Raw genomic sequence first — 24,312 nt, 5'->3', positions numbered from 1 at the left:
AGAAGAGATCAGACAGAAAGGGTGACAAGAAATGAAATGGTTTCTATAAATGGATGAGGAGTTCTCAATGCCAGTTCACCTTTAGGAATGGTGTGAACATATGATTCATAGGAGAGAATGATACCAAGGTAGAATGGTGATACAGAAAGGTAGAATGGCAAACCATTTCACTTAAAGGGATCGTATAGTTTTGGTTGAGACCTAATTTCAGGTTTCTAACATTTTTTGATGAGATAATGAGAAACTTCTAATGAAATATGAAAGAGCATGTAATTCCATGAGGAAGTCATCGTTTATTTGATGAAAATTGGTCTTGAAATGGCTGAGATATCCAAAACAGAGTGATTCTAATAAGTGTGGGACCCACCCTTTATTACGACTGCTTTTGTTTTACTTTGTTTTTGGATGTTTCAGTCATTCCAAACCAAATTTCATAAGTGTTTTCTTGGTGTCTCGCAAAAAGTTAAAAGCCCAATTCTCATGTCCACCAATACTGTACTATCCCTTTAAATTCCTGCATAATGAAAGAGCACTTTGACTTCCCTTTTTTCAGAAAGTGGGGAAATGATATTACAACATGTGTCAGCAACAAGTCAAGGAATGTGTACTTTTCATTGACAAAATAATTATGTTGAATTTTATTTATATTTTCTTAATATCATTCTTCATACGTGATGCCACAGACTGTTTTAGTCTACTCATCCAGTGATGGCGGCACCAAAGCTGTAAAGATTTGTGACTTTTGAATGGATTTCCTGATTTTCCTCAAACTTTCAGCGATGTGTTGCAGTTTTAGTTCTGCATTCACTCAATCCACACGTATATTTGGGTTTCATTCCCCTTTAAAGGTAGGGAATCCCATTTGCACGCCTTAAATGAAGAGTTGTATAAATACAGTGGTATGTTGAAGAGAATATCATTTTAGAAACTCCCATAAAGTATTGAAAGTGGAAGGTAACATTTAGTACATTTTTTTGACGGTTAGATTTTGAATTGAATTGTTTTCGGGGCTCACCGTAAATTCCAGTACATTACTAGGCTACCTTTGCAGACCCATGTACTGCATGTGTGTCCATCATGTATATTTTGTGAAGAAAGTTCATCAACACTTACAAACATTTCTATATACATTCTTACCACACACTCTATATGTTATTACATCAGCTCTTGTACTTTTAGATTTTTGTTTATAGATCACAAATACAGAAGAATGCAACAAAAAGGCTTAAGTGTGGCTGACACACAGAACTACTGAGTAGTTGAGTTTTGTGCATTATTCAAATTTTAGATAACTGTTGACTTCCAAATTTCTAAGCAGTGGCCTAAGCAAGTCCCCTGAGGTTCATATTTAATGTTTTGCTGCATTTTGGGAGGTCTGTAAAAGGTATCCCCTACCTTTAAAAGAACTAGGTCATTAACAACAATGACATGTACATGCAAACATACATTTTATTGTTTCCCTTAAAAGGGATAGTACAGTATTGGTGGAGATGAGAATTGGGCTTTTAGTATTTTGCAAGATACCAAGAAAACACTTATGATATAGTACAGAGCATACCATTTTAAGAGGAATTCAAAGTTTATTTTATGAAAATCGAGTTTGGAATGACTGAAACATCCAAAAACAAAGTAAAACAAAGCGATCGTAATAAAGTGTGGATCCCACACTTTATTAGAATTGCTCTCTTTTGGATATCTCAGCTATTTCAAAACCGATTTTCATCAAATAAACATTGAATTCTTCATAGAATCGCATTTTATTTCATGTTTCATAAGATGTTTCTCATTATCTCACCAAAAATGTTAGAAACCTGAAATTAGGCCTCAACCAAAACTATACGATCCCTTTAAGGTAAAAGTGGAAGAAACTAATCAACAATCAGGTTTGCTTGACTAGGATAGCATCCTTCAGGCAATATGGTATCTTGTAATTCTGTCTTATTTTTTAATTAGGAACAGTCACCCACGTAAGATAGTTGATTTGAACGGAAGGGTCTGAAATGGACAACAAGGTCGAACCTGGGGAACCGATGATAATGACACAGGGGTTACAAGAAATGGGTTCAGCAGAATTTAAAACTCTTCTCCTAGTAAGAGTGCATTACAGAGATAAGATATGGCTTTGATTCAAAAGGAATGGGGATCGCCAGGGAATTAACTTAGAGAGTGGATGGTGAGAAATGGATTTTGTGGTGAATTTGGAACCAGTTGATATACATGCAAAATAGAGTGCAGTACCATAAAAATGTAGGAGGTCTAGGCAAGAGATGGAAGTTTAACCCTAAAAAGGCTGGGGGGGGGGGGTTTGAATCAACCCCCCCTCGACATTTTTCGCGACAACTCCGCCGCGCGAAATTTTTTGACCGCGCCGTTCACTGACTTTTTACTTTCAAGTCTCGCGCATCTTTTGACACCATTTTCGTGAAAATCGCGCATACCGTTATGACGCTGCATGACGTTTTATAGATGCCTGTCATACCAAAAATGGCTCCAAAATGTGATTTTGTGTATAAAGTGTATGCAAATGGAGTTTTCTCTTCTTATTCATAAAGATATGATTATTTTCACTTTCATAGGCTGAAACTAATTAATTTTATCATAATTATGCTTGAAATAGGTTCTGTAATAAATTGTGCAGAAAAAAAAATGATAGAACAAAAGGTCAAAAAAACAAAGAAGTACATAAGACATTCATAAAACAATAAAATACATAAGAAATTGATTTTGATACCAAATTTTTTTTTTCAAGTAAATTGTTAGGAATGCTACAAAGATTGTTTTCACCAAAAATTAGGATTCTAGGAGCTTTAATTTCTGATTTAGAGCAAAATGTATGATTTTATGCATATATTAGCATAATTGGTTATTATGACGAAAATTTCCATTTCTTTTTGTATAGCTTGGTGGAATACGCCACAGGTAATGCACGTGCCAAATTTCATAGTGATTGCGCGATCGATGGCCGAGATCTGGGGGGGGGGGGGTGGTTTGAATCAACCCCTCCCCAGCCACAGAACACCCAAAAAAGCCCGGCCTGGTTAGGGTTAAAGGGGGAGGGGAAGCAATGAAGGTACGCAGTGTGCGGGAGAATCAAAACCCTGCGGCCTTTTGGTGGGTTAGAGTCACATCCCAATTTCACCGACATGGAAAATTCAGCTGTGTAGTTTATGAAAGGGGGAGAAAGTGGCACTCTGAGCATTTTATGCATTCTTAACCCATTGAGGACGAGTCCTGAGTATACTCTGGCAGGGGTCTATGGGAAATGTGTGCTGTAGCAAAATCAGCCCATCCTCAATGGCTTGATGTGTCAGTAATAGTTGATGGATTTCTGTGCTCTATCAAGGACGCTGTGGCAATAATGATTTTTTTCTGCTTTTTTTTTTTTCTTGCAGGTGATGGCTACCCGAACTGTCACCAAGGAAGTGGTGACCCACGAAATTCGAGATGTAAGTTTCAAATTTGCACTACTCACTTGTTTTAGTCTTTAAATCAGTAATCAGGAGTCAGTTTTGCCCAGTTATGAAATTAGCACAGTGAGGAGAGAGGTGACAAATCTTCCAAGTTTCTGTGCAATCGTGTAAGTGCAGATAGGAATAGAAATGTTTTCACGAGATGATGCATCAAGGTGAAAGTATCATGGACCTTACTTTGACAGTAATATTTATTGTCTGGAACAAACAAGTGTGCAATTGTAGTTTCTTGTTCCACTTTTCTGTGTTGTCAGTGTTCAGACATAGCATGCACTTCCCCAAATATTGGCTTACTCTCTTGAATGAATGAATGAATGTTTGACTGCAAGACACTACATTTTACATATTTTACATAAGTATTTTCCCTTCTATCTTGTATTCCTTCCTATTCCTTCTCCATCTTTGATTTCATTTCATTTTTTTTTTTTTCTTGTAAGATTTGTAGGGTGTTGTTTGTGTTCATTGTGCCTGTCATAGACATATGTAATTGTGGTGCGAGATGTGTTTGTATTGTCATCATAATTTTGGTACAATGTAATGTCAATGGAAACCAAATTTTTATGTCTTGCATAGACCAATAAAGATGAATAAATGAATGAATGTTTGACTGCTAGACACTGCATTTTACATATTTTCCATAATTATTTTCCTTTCTATCTTGTATTCCTTCCTATTCCTTCTCCATCTTTTATTTCATTTTATGGTTTGTTTTTTTCATTATTTCCAGGGGGAGTCTGAACGATGCAGCCTTATGTGAGCCGTGGCAGAAATGACGTTACATCAGGATACCTTTTAAAATTTGTAGAAATAACATTACCATTTTGAGCTTATCTTCATACAATGATGTTACGTGATTTTAACAATGCGTAGATACATTTGTACAGATCAGTAGAAGTTCAGTGATCTAGATTTGTGTGTCTCTTTTTTAATATTTTTATAATGTGGCATTGCGTTATTTTTGTGTGTGTGTGTGTGTAATGTGGAGGGCAGTCTGCAAATCATGTGCAGTAATTTTAGGGAGTTTTTTGTCTGTTATACGAATCAAGAGTAAAAAGATCACACTTTAGGAAGACAGAATTCTTTTCATGGAATTCTTGGCTTGCATGGAAGCACTGAACAGAGTCTCGTTTAAACATGAGTGGATTTGCAACTGTGTCGTAGAATGTTCTGTTGTAGAGGAATTTTGGATTGAATTTGTCCTGCATTTCTTGTTTTATTTTTATTTTTTGCTGTTCGAAGCTCCACCACAATCATCATTTCTTCTCTTTTTATGTGTGAAGAGTTCAGAGTATCATGGTAAAACCTATTTTTGTTTTTCAGGGTATGTTCATTCTTCCATGATACAGTTGTCTTGGCTTTGTAGAGAGTCTCCTTTTTTTCTTTTTTTTTTCTTTTAGTGGTAATCCTCTTGCAATAAAAGAATGACAAACCTAGCTGGAGCACTGCTATACAGTCAGTAACCCGCCCCTCGAAAAAGTGGAATTTCTTTTGGATGAGAGTCACAGATTTTTGTATCATTCCTGTAGTGAGCCGCATATGCCTTGGCTTCCTAGTCTAAGTTGTGGCTTGTGTCGAGGAAAGTGTGATTTCTGTCCATTGCTGTCACGCAAGTAACATGGTTTACCAGAAATGTCGGTGATGCTTTTGTTGCCAATTTGCTTAATGGGCGTGGTTAGGTGCAGAATCAGCACAAAATCATGACGCAGACTTTTCAGATATTGAGATGTGAAATGATGTGGAGTGATCAAAAGACGAAAACCAAAATGAGATGTTCATCCTCTGTGATCAATTCAGATTTGATAGTGGTTGTGATGGAAACCAAATCAACCACATATTTTTTTTTTCAAGTGTGAAAACAAAAGGTTCATTTTGATCGTGAATTGTCCATTTATATAACCATAACTGACCCAGAAATCATGTAACAAATTCTCTAATTGCCTCTTTTGAGGACATTTGTATAGAAACTGCTTTTCTTCTTGAACAGCAGGAAGGATTTGACCTTTTCCATCTCAGACTTACACAACAATCCTGGCCAGTACAAGGATGCATGACATGTGGTGCTTTAGTATGAATAGTTCTATTTTGAGAAATTGGCATTCTGAGAAGAGAATGCGGAGGCACGCCCACTTAATTGCAAGGCTCCTTTGCGTAATGATAGCGTATCTTTGTAGCGTGAGAAGTGTCAAACAGTAACAAACCTTGTCTGCTGCATTTTGCAAATGTTTTCAGCGCTACACGTTTGTAGCTCTCATTCTTCATGAACCAGAGCAAAACTGCTTTTTATTTTCTGTTTTGTTTTGATTTGTTTTGTTTTTTAGTGGGGGAGGGGCTGTTTTGGGGTTTTGGTTGTTGTTGTTTTTTGGGTAGAGGCTGAATATAACCCAGGGTCAAAGAATTATGCTTCTGATCAGTGTACATGATCAGCTAACAGTGTATCTATGTAGGGATCCTTTGTACATCAGAGACTTGCAGTCCTTTGTCAAAGGCTGCTTGGATATTTGCTTGCTTATTTTGGGTGTTGTTGTTTTTTTTTCTTCTTGTTTTTTAGCCATGTCCCTTAGAAGATCATGTAGAGCTTATACTTTGCCCGAAAACTAGATCCATAATGGCATTACACTGTTTCTTTGTGTGTATTCGTGTTTATGCAAATTAGCACTCTAATGGCTTTGTCATAGCATCTCTAAACATGTGGTGAATACAGTATGCATTCTCTTTGATTGCTGAGCTCTTCTACATTATCCTGTTATTGTTTCTTTTTCTTCTTTCTTTGTTTGATTGGGGATGAAGGGAGGGAGAAATTTAAGCTTACTTCCAAATTCCATTGCAGCCTATTAAAAAAAACTGATTCTTTCATGTTTACCTGCCTAATTAGTTTACACAGATTCTTTGTGTAACCTGCTGATCGGTACCTCTACCAGTTGGTTTCTTGTACATACATTTTAGTTGTTGGGTTTTTATTTATGTGGGTATTGCGTATAAGTCATGGCCTATGTTTAAAATAGCGAAGGGCACATTGTGATAATGTGAATTGAAAGCTGTAGGTGAGAGAATTTTGTATGTTTTTCTCTTTAAAAACATACAAATCTGCTTGTTTATATTTGTAGTTTAGTGTGTCAAGTTTGTAGCATTGTACTATAGTAAACTCTATAATCATTTTCTTTTCTTTCTTTTTTTATTTTTTGAGTGTTCGGCTTTTGATTATGTGAAAGTAATTTTATAAGGTCTTATTCAGAGATTGCCGTAAAGTGTATGGACTCATTTTACATATGTGATCTATTTATTCATGTTTTTGACATTCTTGTGTGGAGGTTTTATCCTGATTTTTGTTGTTATACATGCACACACAGAAATTGAGTTTTATGTTTTTTGTTTTTATTTTTTCATTGTTGATGAAGGAAAATAAGACAGCGACATTTTCATTTGGAAACTAAGACACATTGATGAATGAAAAATTGGTGTTCACATATTGGGAAGTTTCCGCGGCTTGGCTGGACTTGTTGACTTGGTTGAACCATGTAATTCACAGGGACTTGCAATATCTCAAGAGATATTTGGTTAACATGGGCCTTCTCATTGCATTTATTTCTCCTTATATGGTCAAGCAAGATGAAAACCAAACAGAATAATTGCAAATTAAATTCATGGTGCTTTTGGAGGAAATCAGAGAAGCAATCAATAATCTTTTTTTTCTCCCTCAAATCTGCTATGGCCTTATTTTTTTTTTCCATTTTCTTTTTAAGTACTGTATATGTATCCAGCAGGCCCTGAATGTAATGCATTATTGTCTACTCACAAGCTTAATATAGAAAGTAAAAAGTAGAACCTATATGTGTAGGGTAGTGTCTCTGATATAAAAAACAACAACAACAAAGCACAAAAAAAAAACAAATAATGGGGTATGCACTGGTCATTCTGTATGTTGTTTTGTTACTTCGTAATATAAACTGTAGCTCTTAACCGTGTGATCTTGATATTATCAGTTTAAAAAGAATATTTCTTAGGTGTATATTTTAGCGACTCTCATGACCTAACCTTTACGACGAGATTTCCAGAAAGGAAGAAAGAGTGAGGTTAGTTTTGAATGATCTGAATGTTTCAGCAGCCTTTTAAGTAGAACAAGCACGTTAGATTGTACAGTATAGCTGTGCTGATGGGGAATTATATCCTGTTAGATACTGATATATGGTTAAGTCTCTGAAGGCATACAGTTAAAAGAAACTGTATGCTTAAGACTAGCACTTAACCAAAACACAACTCTTTTCTCCCATCTTTCTTTCTTTCTTTCTTTCTTTCTTTCTTTCTTTCTCTCACAATTAAACACACAAAAAAAGGAAAGACTGAGAAGATTTTACCTTGTGCTTTTTTTTTCTTCCTATGTCATGTAATGATTCCAACTGGTATCATTTGTTGATTTATACCAGTAACATTAAGTATCTTTTCTCATACACCTCATACACCCCTTGTAAACTTGCTGCTTTACTACCTGGGAAACCCATCTAAATTTGATCATTAATCATGGAATGAGTGCACAGCCCTAATATGCAAATTACCATTAGTAGATAAACCGCAATGTGAGCTTATGATTGAGCAAATAAGAAAAGAAAAAGGAGAAAAGAATTAAACCAAAATGATAAGTAAATGGAATAGACAAGTTTTGATACCTTGTGCCCATTGTAAAGCATGGGAAAATTATCAGTCACATGTTTGTCAGATTTGTTACTGTTTGATTTCAGTGACGTCTGATATTTGTGTGCTTGAGTAGATCTTAGACCATGTTTATCCATGTTACCAGTGACTGTCTGGTATACATGTTGATTTTGTTTTGGGTTATTTTTTCTTTTCTTCTTCTTCTGCCCATGTTCAGGTATTTGATAATGACTGGAATAGATTAATTCTGCAAGCTACGAAAGTTTATAATGTGCCTATGATGTTGTATCAGGTCGACATGTTTCAGTCTAGAGTCTTGTAGATGACCTTTATCAATCTTTAGCTGGATTTTCTGCTCATAATTATGCCATAAGTTTTTTTGTCTTATGTATGCCTCTCTGTGACCATATATAGCAAAACTTTGTTTGCTGTATGTTTGAAATTTCACTCCTACAGTTTGTGTACATTGTGATGTTTCATCACCATCATTTTCTTCAACATTTTAATTCTATACCCCATATTCTTAGAATATTTTTTTGTTTTGTTTTGTTTTTGAATATGTCGTGAAAAGGAGTGTTGAAATCCAATGCAGTCGTGCCATTGAAGAGGTTTTCAAAGAATCGTCTGAATGCTTGATCCTGTGGGTTTGGTGGTTCTTTTTTGTTTTGTGAATCATTTGGGCGATTTTTCTTGCCACATATAAGATTTAGATGACTAGCTGAAGAGACCCGACTAAATTTAGGCTAAAAGCCATTAGAGAAAGGAATAAACTATTTATAGTGTGCCACTGAAATAAATACTGGTAGAATGTCTATTTTTTTCCCCAGATGAAATCAACTATGTGGTGCATTCTGCTTGTGTTACACCCATAGAATCTCTGTGTTTGATGTATACCATTGTATCCACATAAATTTTGATAGATTGGAAATATATTAGGAAGTTTATTCATCAAAGATTTGAAAGCGCTGAAGAGATTATGACACATGATTTAAGTGATGTTGTTTGTAGTAGGTGCTGATATAGATACATTTATGAAATATTGTTATTACCTTTTTTTTTAATTGTATCATATTGCTTTCTAGTAATATTCCCAGGTAGGCACTGTCAGTCATTTTAGGCAGAAATGATATCTTTTCTATTAAAAAATTTGATTAAAAAATCTGTTGAAAGTTATCGAAAATGCTTGAACAGTGACACTCATCCCACCCAGCATTTTTAAAGCTCCAATTTGGATGGCAAAATGTCATGCTGTGTACACAAGAAAAGACGCAATGTGTTACAATGTAACAGGAAATGCCTGCCGCAAATACATAATTGAGTTGGAAAGTCCCACGACAAGCTTTTGCACTTCTTTCCAGGAAAAAAAGAAGAAGATTGTGGTGGTGGTGGTTATTAGGTCCACAATGATGGCTATACTTTTTTCAACGTACTGTGTTTTTGACAAGGAAAGAAGAAATAATGAACAAATCATGTACTTTCATCCGTTTGATCATTCATCAAGTTACTGCTTTGTGTATCTTCATAATTATTTCTCCCAATATGTGTGACTATGTACCACTTCCACTCTCCTTTCTTTTCTTTTTTTAATGAAATGTATATGTTGGATTCCTCTGTTCCTGGCTTGGATTTGTGTGATATGCACATTGTATTCTGTGCTACGTCCCTCATTGTATAAGTTTTTTTTCACAATAAAACGTTTGAAGCACTCAATCGGAAACCATATAGCGCTCGGATGACCAGGATATTTTTGTATAGAGTGACTGTGTTCCATGTACAGTATTGATTGTGATGTGAATGTGGTGCCTGGAGGGGAACGTTTCCGCATCCATAAACATGGATTCAGTGAATGTTAGAATATTAAAGATGGGCCATCCCTTTTGCATTCCTTCCCAAATAGCACAGAACATGATATATTCCACCAGAATGACAAGACTAGTTATTTTCCAGTTTTATTTAACCAGGGTAGCCTCGTCAGTTATAAAACTGCTTTCAATGAGGGCCCTGCATATGGGTAAAAACATACAAATACAACACATGACATTTGAAAACAAAGGTTTTACAGATAAAACTGCAACTGACAAAGCATAAGTTCAAAAAATAATTACACATTTGATAACAGCAAACTTAGAATGTCTTTAAACATAATCATTAATACATCATTAAATATATATGTTATATTACACACACATATCTAAAATTATATATTAATTTCCATGAGTATGATAAAATGAAATGTTCCTTAAAAAGCAATTGTACAATGCGTAAACGGATAAAGTATTCAATCTCATTTCTTATTCCCAGAATCACTCCAGTCATTACACAAATTAAAACGGGCGGAGTACGAAGAAGAAAAGAAGGAGAAGAAGATTTGCAGAGGAAGAAGAAAGATGAAGGAAAAGGCAGTAGAAGAAAAGAAAGAGATAACTAAAGGAGGAAGTAAGAAGGGAAGGCACTCGGAAAGCATAAAGTAAATGTGTACGGCTTACAAACAAACGTCAATACCAACAAAATCTGCTACAATCGAGAAACAAAGCACATAAATCGGATTACACTGTTTTTTACAATTAAGAGATGGGCCGCGTGTGTCCTCTCATTGATACTCGTAGTGCACTGATTATATTTAGTTGCCTTTGCTCAGGTGTGAGGCTGTTCCATTCTTTGGTACCCACGTACTGGAAAGTGCGTTTGCCACTATTATTCAAAATTTGACAACCACCTTCAGATAGAGATGCATTTGTCTTTGACCTAGTACCCACTGTGTGTGAGGGCTTTGCAAAGTGTTGTGACAGATATGGAGGCGCGATGTTGTTAACGCACTTAAATACCTCACACATTCTATGAACATATCTAAAGCTGTATACATTTATATACATAACAATTAAACACACACAAACTAAACTGAATTACCAAAAGAAATTTTCTGGGGCACCCCCCCCCCCAAACACACACACACACACACACACACACACACACACACACACACACACACACACACACACACACACATAAAAACACACAAAAACAACAACACACAAACAAGCAAACAAAAAACAAATTTCATGAAATACAATCAAGAAGTTTCGGGTATGTGCTTGAGCAAAACCAGAGCAGTATATAACTAAATAACTAAGATACTCTACTGCTGAGAGGAAACTATTAGATTTGGCGGTTTGTGTTCGTTATTATTTGGCTGCTGTTAAATTCTCTTACGTATTAAGACAGTTGTGTATAAATTTTCAGTATTGGCCACAACAATTAAATACCTGATGATCCAGACTGACGAACCGATCTGTTGTTAGAATGAACTTATCTGAAACTGAATTTCCGTGTATTACTACAGTATATTTAGACAGGACACTTAGCTGATCTCAGGGAGGTGTCACCTCCATGGTGCATTATGGTGCATTATGGTGATCCATATTGTACAGGTATAGAGATTGTTTTGTTATATAAAGGATACTGATTGAGTTCGACGTACCACGTGACTGAGACGCAGCTTTTTAATCTTAAAGACCTATTGCCTTGTCGTATGTGTTTTCTGTAGCTGTATGTGAACATTTTATGCAGGGCCGGAGCTGCATTTTTACAATTGGGGAGCCCATAGTTTATATTCCTGGTGCCGCTTCCGATTTGCATCAGCTGACAAGCCAAAAACAAACAAACAAACAAAAACAAACAAACAAACAAACAAACATAAACAAACACACAAGCCAAACAAAACAAACAACAACAAAACAAAAAACAAGTTTCTGACAAGCAAAAACAAAAGACAACAAACGTCAGCGGGCGGCAATTTTCTCGTTTTCTGTTACAACTTTTGCTTATAGAAAAAAAAACCAACAACATCAATCTTAATCACATTTTCTGGTGCCACCTCCGGGGAAAAAACAACAACAACAACCTTAACAGCATTTTCTGATCCAACTTCCGGGGTAAAAACAACAACAACATTGAATGAACAACCTTAACCACATTTTTTGGTGCCACTTCCGGGTTTTAAAAAAAATAAAAAAGTGGGGGCCCAAGTGATTGGACCCAATGTATTCTTATGTAGTGTAGGGTCTATCATTATTGTGCAAAAAAGTGGTGGGGCGACCCCCTCCCCCCCCCCCCCCTCCCCCGGGTGTAGGCCTACAATAAATTTCGTCGATCTTCATCACGAGGCTACTGTTGTCAACCACAGAACTCTTACAAGAGTTCTGTGTTGTCAACCTGTCGTTTTCGGGTTGTGATTGTCTTGAAAAAGACTAGCGTATTGCCGACGTGGTACGTTGTTGCGTTACCTTACCGTATACCCGTACTGTACCAAAGCGTTTGCGCTGAATGTGTGTTGAGTAACGTGTTCTAGCTACCGGCCAAACATCAGAGAGTAGCATGGGTAAGAAATCTCTGTTTCTCTTATTTTAAGTTTGAAATAGAACCTCTACATGTATTTATATGGCGCAAATATGAACAGTACAATGGCCAGTGTCTTTATATGCCATCTGAAGTTTCCCCTACTAACCTGTCGAGCTGTCCAACCTGAGGATGACCAAGCCCTGCCACTCTATCGGCATAACAATAGTCCCACTGGCACAAATATGTGTAAGTCCAGGAGGTGGAGCGGTCCTGGCTGCAGCCTGGGGCCATCATTGTGGTTGCCTACCATGTCCATGCCATGGCATTGGTAAATTTATTGCATTGGCATTAATTTAAATTCCTATCCTCCTAGTACTTATCTATTTTGTGAGTCATACCATAGCGTCTAGAATAGATTCTAGACCAGAATAGAGATGGGACCCTAAGTAATTTGTTCTTGTTGATAATCATTTGACCCATTTTTATCTAGACTAGACTCAAGGTGTAAATTTAGGCCTAACGCTGTTAGATCTAATGTTAGAAAGACCTAAAAAGTAGATTCTAGAATTGTCTAACACGTCATTAGAGTTCAGAGTTAACATTAATAACATGGTTAAAGTTCTAGAGTCTACATATTTATAACATGTTACTGCGTATGAGCTGTTAATGTGTTATTTTCGCTAGGGTTTAATTTTCGCAAATTTTGCAAATCACAGTTGGACCGCAAATGTAACAAATCACAGTTGGACCACAAATTTTACAACACACGAAAATGTCATCATGCGCTAAGGTAAAAGTACACCTATGAAGGCCTGTGAGCTCTGGGTCAATTCGCGAAAACAACATCTCGCAAAAATGTCTGTGACCTCCTCATTTGCGAAAATAGCAGCAGAAAATAAGTTATGTAGCTGAGCCCCCACAGCTACAACTACAGGTAAAATTTTCATTTCTTGCGAGAAAGTGTCAAGTATTGTCATTGTGTCACCGACAATTTTTTTTAGCAGGGCACTATATTAATTTAAATGCCTAGATCTACAGTAGTCTAGTTCTAGTGAGGTTTAAAAAAAAATAAAGACAAAAATAAGAAGAAGGGCAGATGGTGTACAAAAATTATCTCAGTAGGAAAATAAAAGAACATGAAAGCTATGAGTGAGATAACTCAGTCAATAGCGCGTCTGCCTCACAATCCAAAGGACCCCGGTTCGATACATGTACATGTCAGAGTGCTACATAAGCACTTGCCCGATTTCCCGGGGCAAGTGAAAATCAAATTCGGGCAAGTGTTTCTGAACAACTGAGAACAAATATTTGCCCGAATTGGGCAAGTAAAACGTTCTGAAAACGCTTCTTTTTTTTCACTTATTCCCCCAACAAACCCACAAAGTGAACCATACAGAAGGCCAAAGATAACAGCTGTTTAGTGATGCAACACACGGCAACTTTCCAACACTTAATGAAGAAGCCCCAATGCAATACAACAGCAACACTTGATTGGACCAAGTTTGTCACTCCATTGTGTTTAATGTGAATCAATGTGTGCTGTTTATTCAGATGATTGTGTTGTATTAAGCCCTTGACTAACACATGATTTTTTACATTATTTCCTTATATTTGGAACTTTCTTTCGGGCAAGTAAAATTAATGTTCGGGCAAGGGTTATGAAGCAAATTTGAAAATCTGCTTGCCCGACTGGGCAAGTGGTAAAATAAAGTTATGTAGCACCCTGCATGTACCTGAGTCCCACAGAGCTATGTTGTAGTCATACCGTCCTCTCTAGGTAAGAGGTATAAAACACTCTGTCCCTCTGATAGGACATAGAATGGAGGACCTGTTTGTGAGAGAGTCACAACTCATGCATGTAAAAACGATCCCGCTTCATTTATTCATTGCAACAGATGTGATTTTCTCGGACAAAGAACATCGAGTTATGACATACTGTTGTCTGTATACACCATACATTTCGCACGTATATTTGCCAATTGTACGACAATATCATATGTGTCTGAATTCATGATCAAGAACCACATCGATCGAATGGAGAAAAGTATTATCAATTTTCAAGAGAAAAGTAATTGATTTCCGACTGTGGAGACAGTGTACAACACATTTGTGTTACAAGATGCAGTGGTTCCCTGAGTTGTTGATTTTATGAACATCAGATGACCAACTGTGCAAGAATAATAAGCAGTGCAAAATATACAAGGTATTTTGTATAGTATTTCAGCTTGTTTCTAGGCAATTGTATGAATAGTGCTCAGTGTTGTCCCACTCTGCAGAAATGAAATCAGTTATACAATGACAAATAATTCTACTTGGTGGCAGCACACACAAAAAAGAGGAAAATGTGTAAAATCTGAAATTCCACATACATTTATTGTATGAGGCTTCGAAAAGTTTATTCAAGAATGATGCTAAAATTCCGTACCATTACATTTGTTTACCACTTTTTTTTTTCTCTCTCTCTACAGCTGTTTCCAGCAGCGTATCAGGTCTTCTGTCAGCCATTTTGGCTGTGGTGCTGTTTGCCGGCATGCAGACTTACCGCAGCCAGCTTGCCGGATCAGAATGGCTCACAATTCTGGGTGGTTTCCTAGGATCGAATCTCTTCATTCTTATTTTGACAGTATCCTTTGCAATCATACCCACCATCATTGACGACAAGCAAAGCACAGTGATTTTGTAGTTGTTTATTTGACACTGTGGATTACTTAAGTGTTGCAGCGTAGTTGGCAATCATGTTATTCATTTTGTTTATTGACTGCATTTAGCTTTCTTTGTCCAGAGCAAAGGAACATCTTCCGTGATACAAAATTATCAATGCTGCACACTGACAGTTTTGCTTATAAGTAAGTTCCCTTTGGATTTTATTTACAAAAGCAATGTACAACAATGACAGCTTACAGCCTTTTCATATTAGCAGCTGAGCAACATTTACTTCACCTATGAATATTAAGTGTTGTAACCATGGTAAATACTTTACAAATAATGTAATATCAGTCATGACAATTCTCTTCTTTTTTTTCTTTTTTTTAAATTCCGAATAGGTGATAAAGAGCACAGGGCATTAGGCAGATTGCATGTGCTACCCATAAGCAAAACGCAACAGATGAAATATGCTCATCTCAAACAAACTTTCCTTCACAAAGAATTGTATTGCAGTGCATAAGCAACATTGAGACAGTGATGTTCGGAAAGGGGTTCCAAGCCAAGCTCATTCCAGAAGGTGAGATTACTACTCAGTGGCTTTAATAGCATCTCTGTGTACCCAACATTTTTTGTACACTTGTAAATACTGTGTTTATACTTCAGTAACAGTTGTCATTGTTTTCTTTTTCCATATTGTCCCAACAACATTGCTTAGAAAGGCATACCTGGTGCTATGTACATTTATGTCTGAGTGTTCGTCTCGTTTTGTAATTATTTTACAATTTGGTTTGAAAGAGCACTTCATTTGGAGTCATGGTTGTCCTTTTCAACTACAAACTTCATCTGTTTTCAAGAAAGATTGAGCAAATGCAGGACATGCATGGATTAAAGTTGGATATACGATGTACATGTATATCCTGGCTAGACAGCATAATGTGATGGAATATGGTCTACTGAGTCAGCCATCATCCATGAATAATTTACAGTGACAAAGGTGTCTTTTTAGAGTGCACTTCATTGTTCATGCAGTGATATATTTTTAATGCTCAGTATCAAAAACCAGTACAAGTACTGTTGATGAAGCTTGATTCACATCTGATATCTTTTGAATGAATGTTTTCTGTGTTTTTGTTTTATACTCTCATTGAAAGTAGAGATAGGTGGACACACCATCTCAAGCATAGAAATATAGTATTTATCCGAATGTTACTTTTGCTTCTTCATTTTCAGTGGCTATAGCCCTGGTTCTAGCTATGTTTGCATCTGGCCTTGTACACAGAGTCTGTGTCACAACATGGTAAGTTATAAGTATACAAAACATTCACATGAGTATCAGTAGTCTTTTGTATACATGTAGCAACATACGTGTAATACATGTATGTTCTCACCTGGCCAAGGATTTTAGTTCTACAAGATGTTATGGGTCAGTGGTTCTGAAAATCAATTTTGCAAGTTTAAATACAATGAAAGAAAGCCCTGTTACTTTCCAGATGTAGCTGCAGTATAGGGCTGTGAGAAAATAATTGCTTTTGAGAAAATGGTGAGCTTTGAGGGCATACTTTTCTTTTCAGAAGACTTTAAAAGCGTGACTCAACCATGCATTTCAAGGAATGGAGAACACATTCAGTTTTCCTGCAGGTCTGTGTGGTCTTGCAAGAGTTGATATCACATTGTAGGATTTATGAATACTGATAATAAAGGACTATAATGAGTGCAATTTTTGCTTGATGGTACAGTCAATCAGGGATTGTCTTGTAGTGGCAGGTGAACTGAACCAGTGTGCGTTGAAAACAAGTCATAGATTGTTCCATCGGCTATATCACTGATGGCCAGTCATGCACTTATTTATTTGGGTAGTGTGATTTTTTTTTTTTTAAGAATACACAAGAAACTAACAACAGCTCTGTTCTCACTGTGATATAAAAAGTGAGGATGTCTTTATTGTATGTAGTTTAGTGGGCTTATCTTATCACACCCAGTTTGAGTGAGATCTCTTCAGTAACACTGCTTCGTTGATACTGGAAGGCTTCATGCAGTGGTGCATCATTACTAATTAAAAACTCATTTTCTTTTGACCTTTTTATCGGTTGTCCAATCGAACCCAATAATGCAAAGAGGCTGTTATTTGTCCATGTAAGAAAGGAAAACACAAGGACATTGTATGCACAGAAAGGTGAAGGAAGTTTGTAGTTCATATTTCTTCATAAAGACAATCACTGTGTAATTACATACCTAATAATCCACTGTCTTTCCTTTTCTTCTTGTGGTATACAGCTTCATCTTTTCACTAGTTGCCTTATACTACATCAACAAAATCTCCCAGGCCAAGTATGCACCACCTCCTTCAGCGACTGTGGTCAGCAAAAGGAAGAAGTAGATGATGAACTTAAACAAGCCAAGTCAAGATAATGAGAGACACAACCAATCCCGTCATCCATTTTAAGATTAAGTCCCAAGACCTTGCTGCATAGAGTGTAGACACACAGAATGTGTGTTTGTGTACCGGTATATGCCCTTCGATGAAAATGTAAAACAAACAGCAAATTAGGTGGAGTTCGTTACAAAGGTCCACAATTGGAAAGGTCATTTTACTAATACCCTTCATCATTCGAAATGAAACCCCTGGTCACTCTAGTCGACATGATGATTCATGTTTGTACAGTATTAGCATTTTGTTTTGTTTGTTTGTTTGTTTTCAAAGAGAGATTTAAATCTATGCCCAGATCTTGTTCCTGTTTTGTATTAGATTGCCTCTGCTGTTGTCGCTCCCTGGACTGTCTTCAGTTTGATAGTTGTCTTTGCCTTTTGTTAAACTTCTCAAAAAAGCATCTTATCCAAATACCTCTTACCTGCCAGGAGCAGTCCTACATTTTGCAATATAAGTACAATGTAGATATGTAAGCCCCAGTTCAACAGAATCCCTGATATGTAAATGCACCCAGTTTTTATGGTCTCCCAAAGTGAGGCAGAGGCATGCCAAAATGTTATAGTGGCTGCCATCAAGTCTTCCTGAAGGATGTATGGAGTTCAGGATAGTTATTGACGCCTGATTATTGGATTGTATTTACAGTCCGACCTTTCCTATCTGGACATATCGGGACCGGCACTCATCCAGATAAGGGGTTTGGTCAGATATGGGAAACTTGGCAGCTGCTTACCCAATGGTAGCTACATATACATGTATCAATTTTGCATGAACATGTCATGTCCATGTCAGCTGGTCTACCTTCAGAATTCTCTGATAATTTACCCAATGAGTAGTGATCGCATGGTGCAGTGCCCTGATTTAACGAAAAGTTTTCTATCCATGTTTTTGCGGTGATTTGAGGGTAGTGAATGTCTAAATGCATGCTATTTCTCAGATGAAAATTATATGTGAATTTATCTTGATTATGTTGGGAATAATATGTAATTCATGTGAGTTTGTGTAGGAATTTTTGTTTGAGTTTGAAATCCCTCTTTGCCCACTAATTATTAAATAAAACAAACAAACAAACAAACATGCCAAGATCGCATCTGGATGATAGAGAGATCTGGATAAAGGGAGGCAGGATAAGAGAGGTCGGACTGTTTGTGGTCCTTGAGTCAAGCTTGACACAGTGCATTTTGTCATTATCATCCATGTTAAACACTGTCATATTCTTAGACAATGAATCCATGTTGGGGATTCCTGAGTGATGCACAAATATATTAGTAAATGGCACAGTGACTTCTTTTTGTCATATCAGCTTATATTTTGTTCATAGGCTGGTTTGGTTTTTAAAACAAATGGGATTGGAATATGTCCGTGTTGACCATCTGCATTTCCATGCCATTCAGAATTTATGTGGACTAAAAATTTTTTTTAAAATATATGTATGACTGTTTCATAGTGAGTCATGTTGATATTTTAAAGTTTACTGATTTTTTTATCCAAGTGCCATTAGATCTAAGAAATTTAGTTCAGCAAGTGGAAACCTTTAACCTTAGCCCGACTAGACGGCGTGCGAACGTTGTGTGCGGCGACAGGGTTGTGTATGCTCTGTAGTTACTTTAACCTATGAGATGGCACATAAGAATGATAGAACGTAGGCATTCAGATGCATTCTGGTACTTCTTTGACGCAGACAAAAGCCTTTACGATACAATGTACAAGTGTACTAGGATTTTAGATGTAGATGGTTGGCACTTTTATAGCATTCCATAGTTTCTTTTTTTTTTTCTCTTTCTCTCTCAGTCTGGGGTAAAAAAGTATTACTTTGTTTCTTTCTTCTTTAAAAAAAATGCATGTATTTCAAATTAGGAAAGAAATAAAGCATTTCACATTCTGTTGTCTCAAAAGAGCCTGGCAACCATGGAGCAATGTTTGTAAGTGTAATCTCATCTATGAATGATGGTGTTCAATGTGGTGTGTGTGGCAGTAGCAGAGATGTGGTGCTAATGGGTTTGCCAGAAATGACATGTACACCTAGTACAATGTATCATCTTGTCACTTAAATGGCACATCTGAAATCATCTGCATAATTATGTGATGTGCAAGAAAGATTAGAAGAAGCTACGGGGGGAAAAAATCTCAAAATTATGTCAACCAGAGAAAGCGACAGGAACAAGTTCCATCTTCTAAAGGGTAATGCTTAGCGATGAATCAGTCACAACGTCAGAAATCATGAGGCTTTTTAAAAATCTGCAACCATTACAACATACAATCAAAAGTGGTCGGTTTGTGGGCGTTTCGTAATTCCACACCAGTACAGCCTCGGCTTGAGCAGCGTCGCACATTCGGGACATACATGTACAGCAGTTAACTCAAGACTCGGCTTGACAAACCCACCACACTGTCCGTCCCTGAATCTCGGAAATAGCCGTGTACGACGCAGGTAATTGTGTCAAAATACGCCAATGATGGACGATCTTTTTAAGGATATTTCTTAGAATTCAAGTGAAAATCTAAGTAATCTCATCATTTCGATCACTCATTTTCTCTCTAATAGGTGTACCAAATAATGTATTCGACCCGAAGAATGAAATAACCTCTCTGTGTCGGCATTGTACAGTATATGTCAGAATTCGCGGGAACAGCTGATCATACCGGAAGACGAAAAGTCCTTTGCAGTCACTGTATACATTGCCTGACCTACTAAATGTCTTAATCACAAATTGCTGATGAAAACCACATCATAATATTATGAGAAGTCTCACGGGGATTAATAATAATACACATATAGAGCGAATTACATATATATTGTACATTGTAGTTAAATAAGTACAACAGCCAAATGCGCTATCGATCTAGTGGCCTATTTGGAGGCGCAGAGGGGCATATAGAGCGAATTACATATTATAGTTAAATAAAACTCATTAGTGCTTGATATGCCAGACATGATTGAAATAACATTTATGATCGTGCTTTGGGAGATATAAATACATGTACGCGGCCTCGGCAGTCAGCTAGACTCTAATCTGTCATTTTCCGCGCATCAGAAATCCAGATTAACAAATATTTCGGAATAATAAACCTTACTTCAGTCTCGGATAAATGAACCTCCGGAATAATTTGATTGAAATGGTTTGTTAATAATAACGTCGTCGCAGCCAAAGGCCGAATAGTGACGTTTTACATGAAAGGAATAAAAACAAAGTACATCTGCACTTCAAAGTAGCTCAAAAGACAAACAAAACAAAGCAGAACCCCTAAGTACACAAAACTATTTGTGATGAACCAAAGTAGAATATATATAGATTATTCTTTGAGATATGAAATATACGTTTTCCCCTCCATTTCGCACTGTAAAAATTTAATTTCAAAGATTTTTCATTCAAATTCGTCCCGAGAAACTCACAGAATGCAAATCCTAACTTCAATTTAGTCAATCGTCATTGCAATTCGTTTTTCGTCAACCATTTTCAAAGACGTCGCATTCAAAATCGTCGATTGTCATCGAAATTCGTCCCCGCCGCCCATCGACTGGAGAATGTAAGCATCAAATTCGTCTTTGTTGGCACAATTTCATTATTTTTTTTTTCAAACAAATTCGTCTGATAGTACATTGTATTGTTCTTTTAGTGTGAGGGTGAATTAATTCTAAGCCTGCATTACTTCACTTTCTCCCGGTATTGGGATCAGTAGACATTGCGTATTCTAAACCGTTTGCTTGGCAATAGGGCCTATATATATATATATATATATATATATATATATATATATACTAAACGACACTCAGAGAACATTAAAGACAGTAAAGACAATCTTTAATCATGTCGTGACAACGTTTGGACTTGAGCTCTTTTAGCTTAGATACTGATTTTATGTTATTGGATGAAACAAACTTTATTACAAAATGATAAACGGCAAAGAATTGACGTCTTCTTTTTATATGTTATATTTAAATGGGCTTAAACTCTACACACGTAAAATTGTCTGGAAATCATGGATTACTGTTTTCGTTTCTTTGACAGTACATACAAATGTATATGTTTGTCTCTGTGTGTTCTGTGAGAAGGATGTGTTTGTGTGTGTGTGTGTGTGTGTGTGCGGGGGTACGGTATACGTGTGTGTATGTTACTCACATGGCCGGCGGAACCGTGGGGGCTCCGGCCCCCACACTTTTTGTGCACCATACAAAGGAATACATAAGGTGTCATCACTTTGGGCCCCCACACTTTTTTTCTAACCCGGAAGTATGTAAGTGGCGCTAAATAGAAATAGAGATCTTGAATTGTGAGAGCGGTAAGGTTATGTTTTTCCACTGAAGACCTTTTCAGCTGAAAACCCCCGGAAATGGAAGGGGAGAGATGAGCTGCGGACCTTTTTTTATTTTTTTTATTTTTTTATTTTTTATTTTTGCCTGTCAGCTGAAGAAACCCGGAAATGGAAGGGGAGAGATGAGCTGAGGACCTTTTTTTTTTTTTTTTTTTTTTGCTTGTTAGCTCATGAAACCCGGAAGTGGGCCCCGCACTATTGAAAGCGCTCCAGCGGCCCTGACTCATAAATGTGGAAAAAGTGAACGGTTGCAGGAAAAATTAAAAACCAAGAAATCACAACAGAAAAGATTGAGACGCTTAATTTGAAGGAAAATTTGACGAACATGATCGCGAAATTGTTTTTGCTGTTATGTGTGCAGCGAATGTGACGCAAGAATTTGAATTGTTAATGACGAAAATGTGTGACAAATGACTAAATTCAATAGATTTTGTTCGAAAATGACGAATTTGAAACTAGGATTGGCATATTCCAGATCTCTTAGGACGAAATTGAACCACAAATCTATTAAATTGAATGAAACAAGTTTGAGATTGAACGGGAAAACCTATATTATACAATGCACTGGGTTGAGGAATCCCGAGACAAAATATGCGCCTCTCAGAAAATAGTGCTATTGAAGTCGCCTCAAGCACATAGTTTCAACCAGAGCCTCTCAGGCCTGGTATATTTGTATATTAGCTCGTTTCACCATTCAGTCCATTACACGTATCACTTGATATCGGCATTTATGAAGACTCCTTGAAGTTTGACTGTGTTGCTCTCGTGCATGTCACATCGCCAAGTCGTAGGATGTTTTGTTCTCAAGTGCTCCTTCCAAAGCACACATCCATGATGACAGATTGTTGGAGTTTGAGTCGCATCAGGTTTGTTGTAAACCACTCTTGCAATGTCTGGAGTGCCGATGAGAGCTGTGATTCGGCGTTTGCCACTTGTGTTTCAACCACAGTGATTATCAGGTGGTCAATATACTTGAAACTTCAGACGTGTCTGCAGAGTATGTCGTTTTCATCGATGTTGGCTGCTGTATCGTTGACAAGGACCATGAATACAGCAGGGCCCAATTTGGTGCCTTTGGGTACACCGGCAGCGGATCACGTCACTGAGAGATTGTTCCTTTGTATTCCACACTTACCCAGACGGCAACCCGACAAGAAGTTTACCTTCGAAGTCTACCTTCGAAACTCGGTCATGATTATTGTCGATGCTATACGGCGAGTTATATCTGCATGACTGAGTATGTGCCTAATGTCGACACCACTTATTCGGAGCGTCATTTTTTCTGATGCTGAACGCTAACTCAATTGACACAATGATGTTGTTTGGCAGCTGAGCTCAAAGTCATGGTTTATTTTCTGTGAGTACCCTCTGTCTTTTAGCAACGAGGTGCATAATGCGAGTAGTGATCCAGACTGGATGTACACTGTATTCGGATTGTGCGGGAAGGGGAAAAACCATGTAGTGTTTGATGGAGCGCGTCGTAGAGGGCAGTGTATTTTTCAGGGCCGTAATCGGCGGGCGGCGTGGTGTAAACTTTCGACCAATGGTGTTTCAGAATTCATGAATACTCCAACTATGATTGTAAACGTTCGTCTCTGAAGCCTCGGGGCGGAGTGTGACCCACAAGCCTTCAACTTTATTGGGTACTTTTAAAAGTCAATTATCTTTGCATTGAGGCATTGTTTTGCAAACAGGGACACCCCGCCGGCCGAAAAAAAAAGATGTCATAACATGGAATGCAATATTGATCTGTTGGCATTTTAAGTAAAATCCAGGTTTCAGAGATAGCAGCCACGCTCATGGAGTTGTTTTCAACTAATATCACATTCAGATCATTCAGCTTATTCAAAGACGGGGGATTACATAAATGCACGAACCTTATTTCATTTTCTGACTAACGGACTTTCGGAATGACTCCACAATCAATGTTCGGATTAACAAACCCTATTTCATCTTTCGGTTAACCAACATGTAGGTGTAGGAAATTTTTGTGTTTCGGAATAACGAGCCTTCATTCAATTTCGGGTTAACTGACCTTCTGAATATCGAAGATCACCCGGAGCAATTGTGACCCACGTGGTGGGAATGCCTTCCGCCAACCCTTCTTCCTCGTTCTGTTCTTTATCTCTCTCTCCTTTCTCTCTTCCTCTCTCTCTCTCTCTCTCTCACACACACACACAGTCTTTCACTATCTATTTTTTTTTAACAAATCAAACGCGAATATTTACATTGCTTCACGACCTACGTCAGAAGTCTGATTCTTACAAGCTTGGCATGAGTGAAGCCATACATGCTTATTTATTGAAACGCCTACAAATACGCAACGTACAGCAGCTGTTAGCTCACTTTTAAACTGCTTGTCGCGAGGTTCACATCACAGCACAGCCAAGAACTTAACAGACATTCCGCACAAGACGAGATCTTGCTCCTGGCTCGCCCCAGCTCTCTCCAGCTCGCTGACAAGAGGCAAAG

At 37.3% G+C, this 24,312-nt stretch overlaps 2 protein-coding genes across 2 annotated transcripts in view; both read left to right on the top strand.

Annotated features, from left to right (window-relative positions):
- The window catches only part of LOC139725597 (lamin-B2-like), a 38,182-nt gene extending 30,192 nt beyond the window's left edge, over positions 1-7,990 (top strand). Inside the window, exons 9-10 of the mRNA XM_071636688.1 lie at positions 3,393-3,446; positions 4,198-7,990. Coding sequence (XP_071492789.1) covers positions 3,393-3,446; positions 4,198-4,227 — 84 coding nt within the window. The 3' untranslated portion in view covers positions 4,228-7,990. The remainder of the gene's footprint in view (positions 1-3,392; positions 3,447-4,197) is intronic.
- A 4,454-nt stretch (positions 7,991-12,444) lies between these two features.
- On the top strand, positions 12,445-17,597 carry LOC139725581 (dolichyl-diphosphooligosaccharide--protein glycosyltransferase subunit KCP2-like). The gene is made up of 5 exons (XM_071636672.1): positions 12,445-12,495; positions 14,924-15,078; positions 15,615-15,678; positions 16,332-16,398; positions 17,376-17,597. The coding sequence occupies exons 1-5, from the start codon at positions 12,492-12,494 to the stop codon at positions 17,476-17,478; spliced, it is 393 nt and encodes a 130-aa protein (XP_071492773.1). The 5' UTR covers positions 12,445-12,491; the 3' UTR covers positions 17,479-17,597.
- The last annotated feature ends 6,715 nt before the right edge of the window (positions 17,598-24,312 follow it).

This window comes from Diadema antillarum, unplaced genomic scaffold, assembly GCF_040938485.1.
Source record: "Diadema antillarum isolate AM-2024a unplaced genomic scaffold, OU_Dant_1.0 seq00000050_RagTag, whole genome shotgun sequence".
Taxonomy (NCBI): domain Eukaryota; kingdom Metazoa; phylum Echinodermata; class Echinoidea; order Diadematoida; family Diadematidae; genus Diadema; species Diadema antillarum.
The sequence above is the reverse complement of the archived record's forward strand: the minus strand, read 5'-3'. Positions and strand labels throughout refer to the sequence as shown.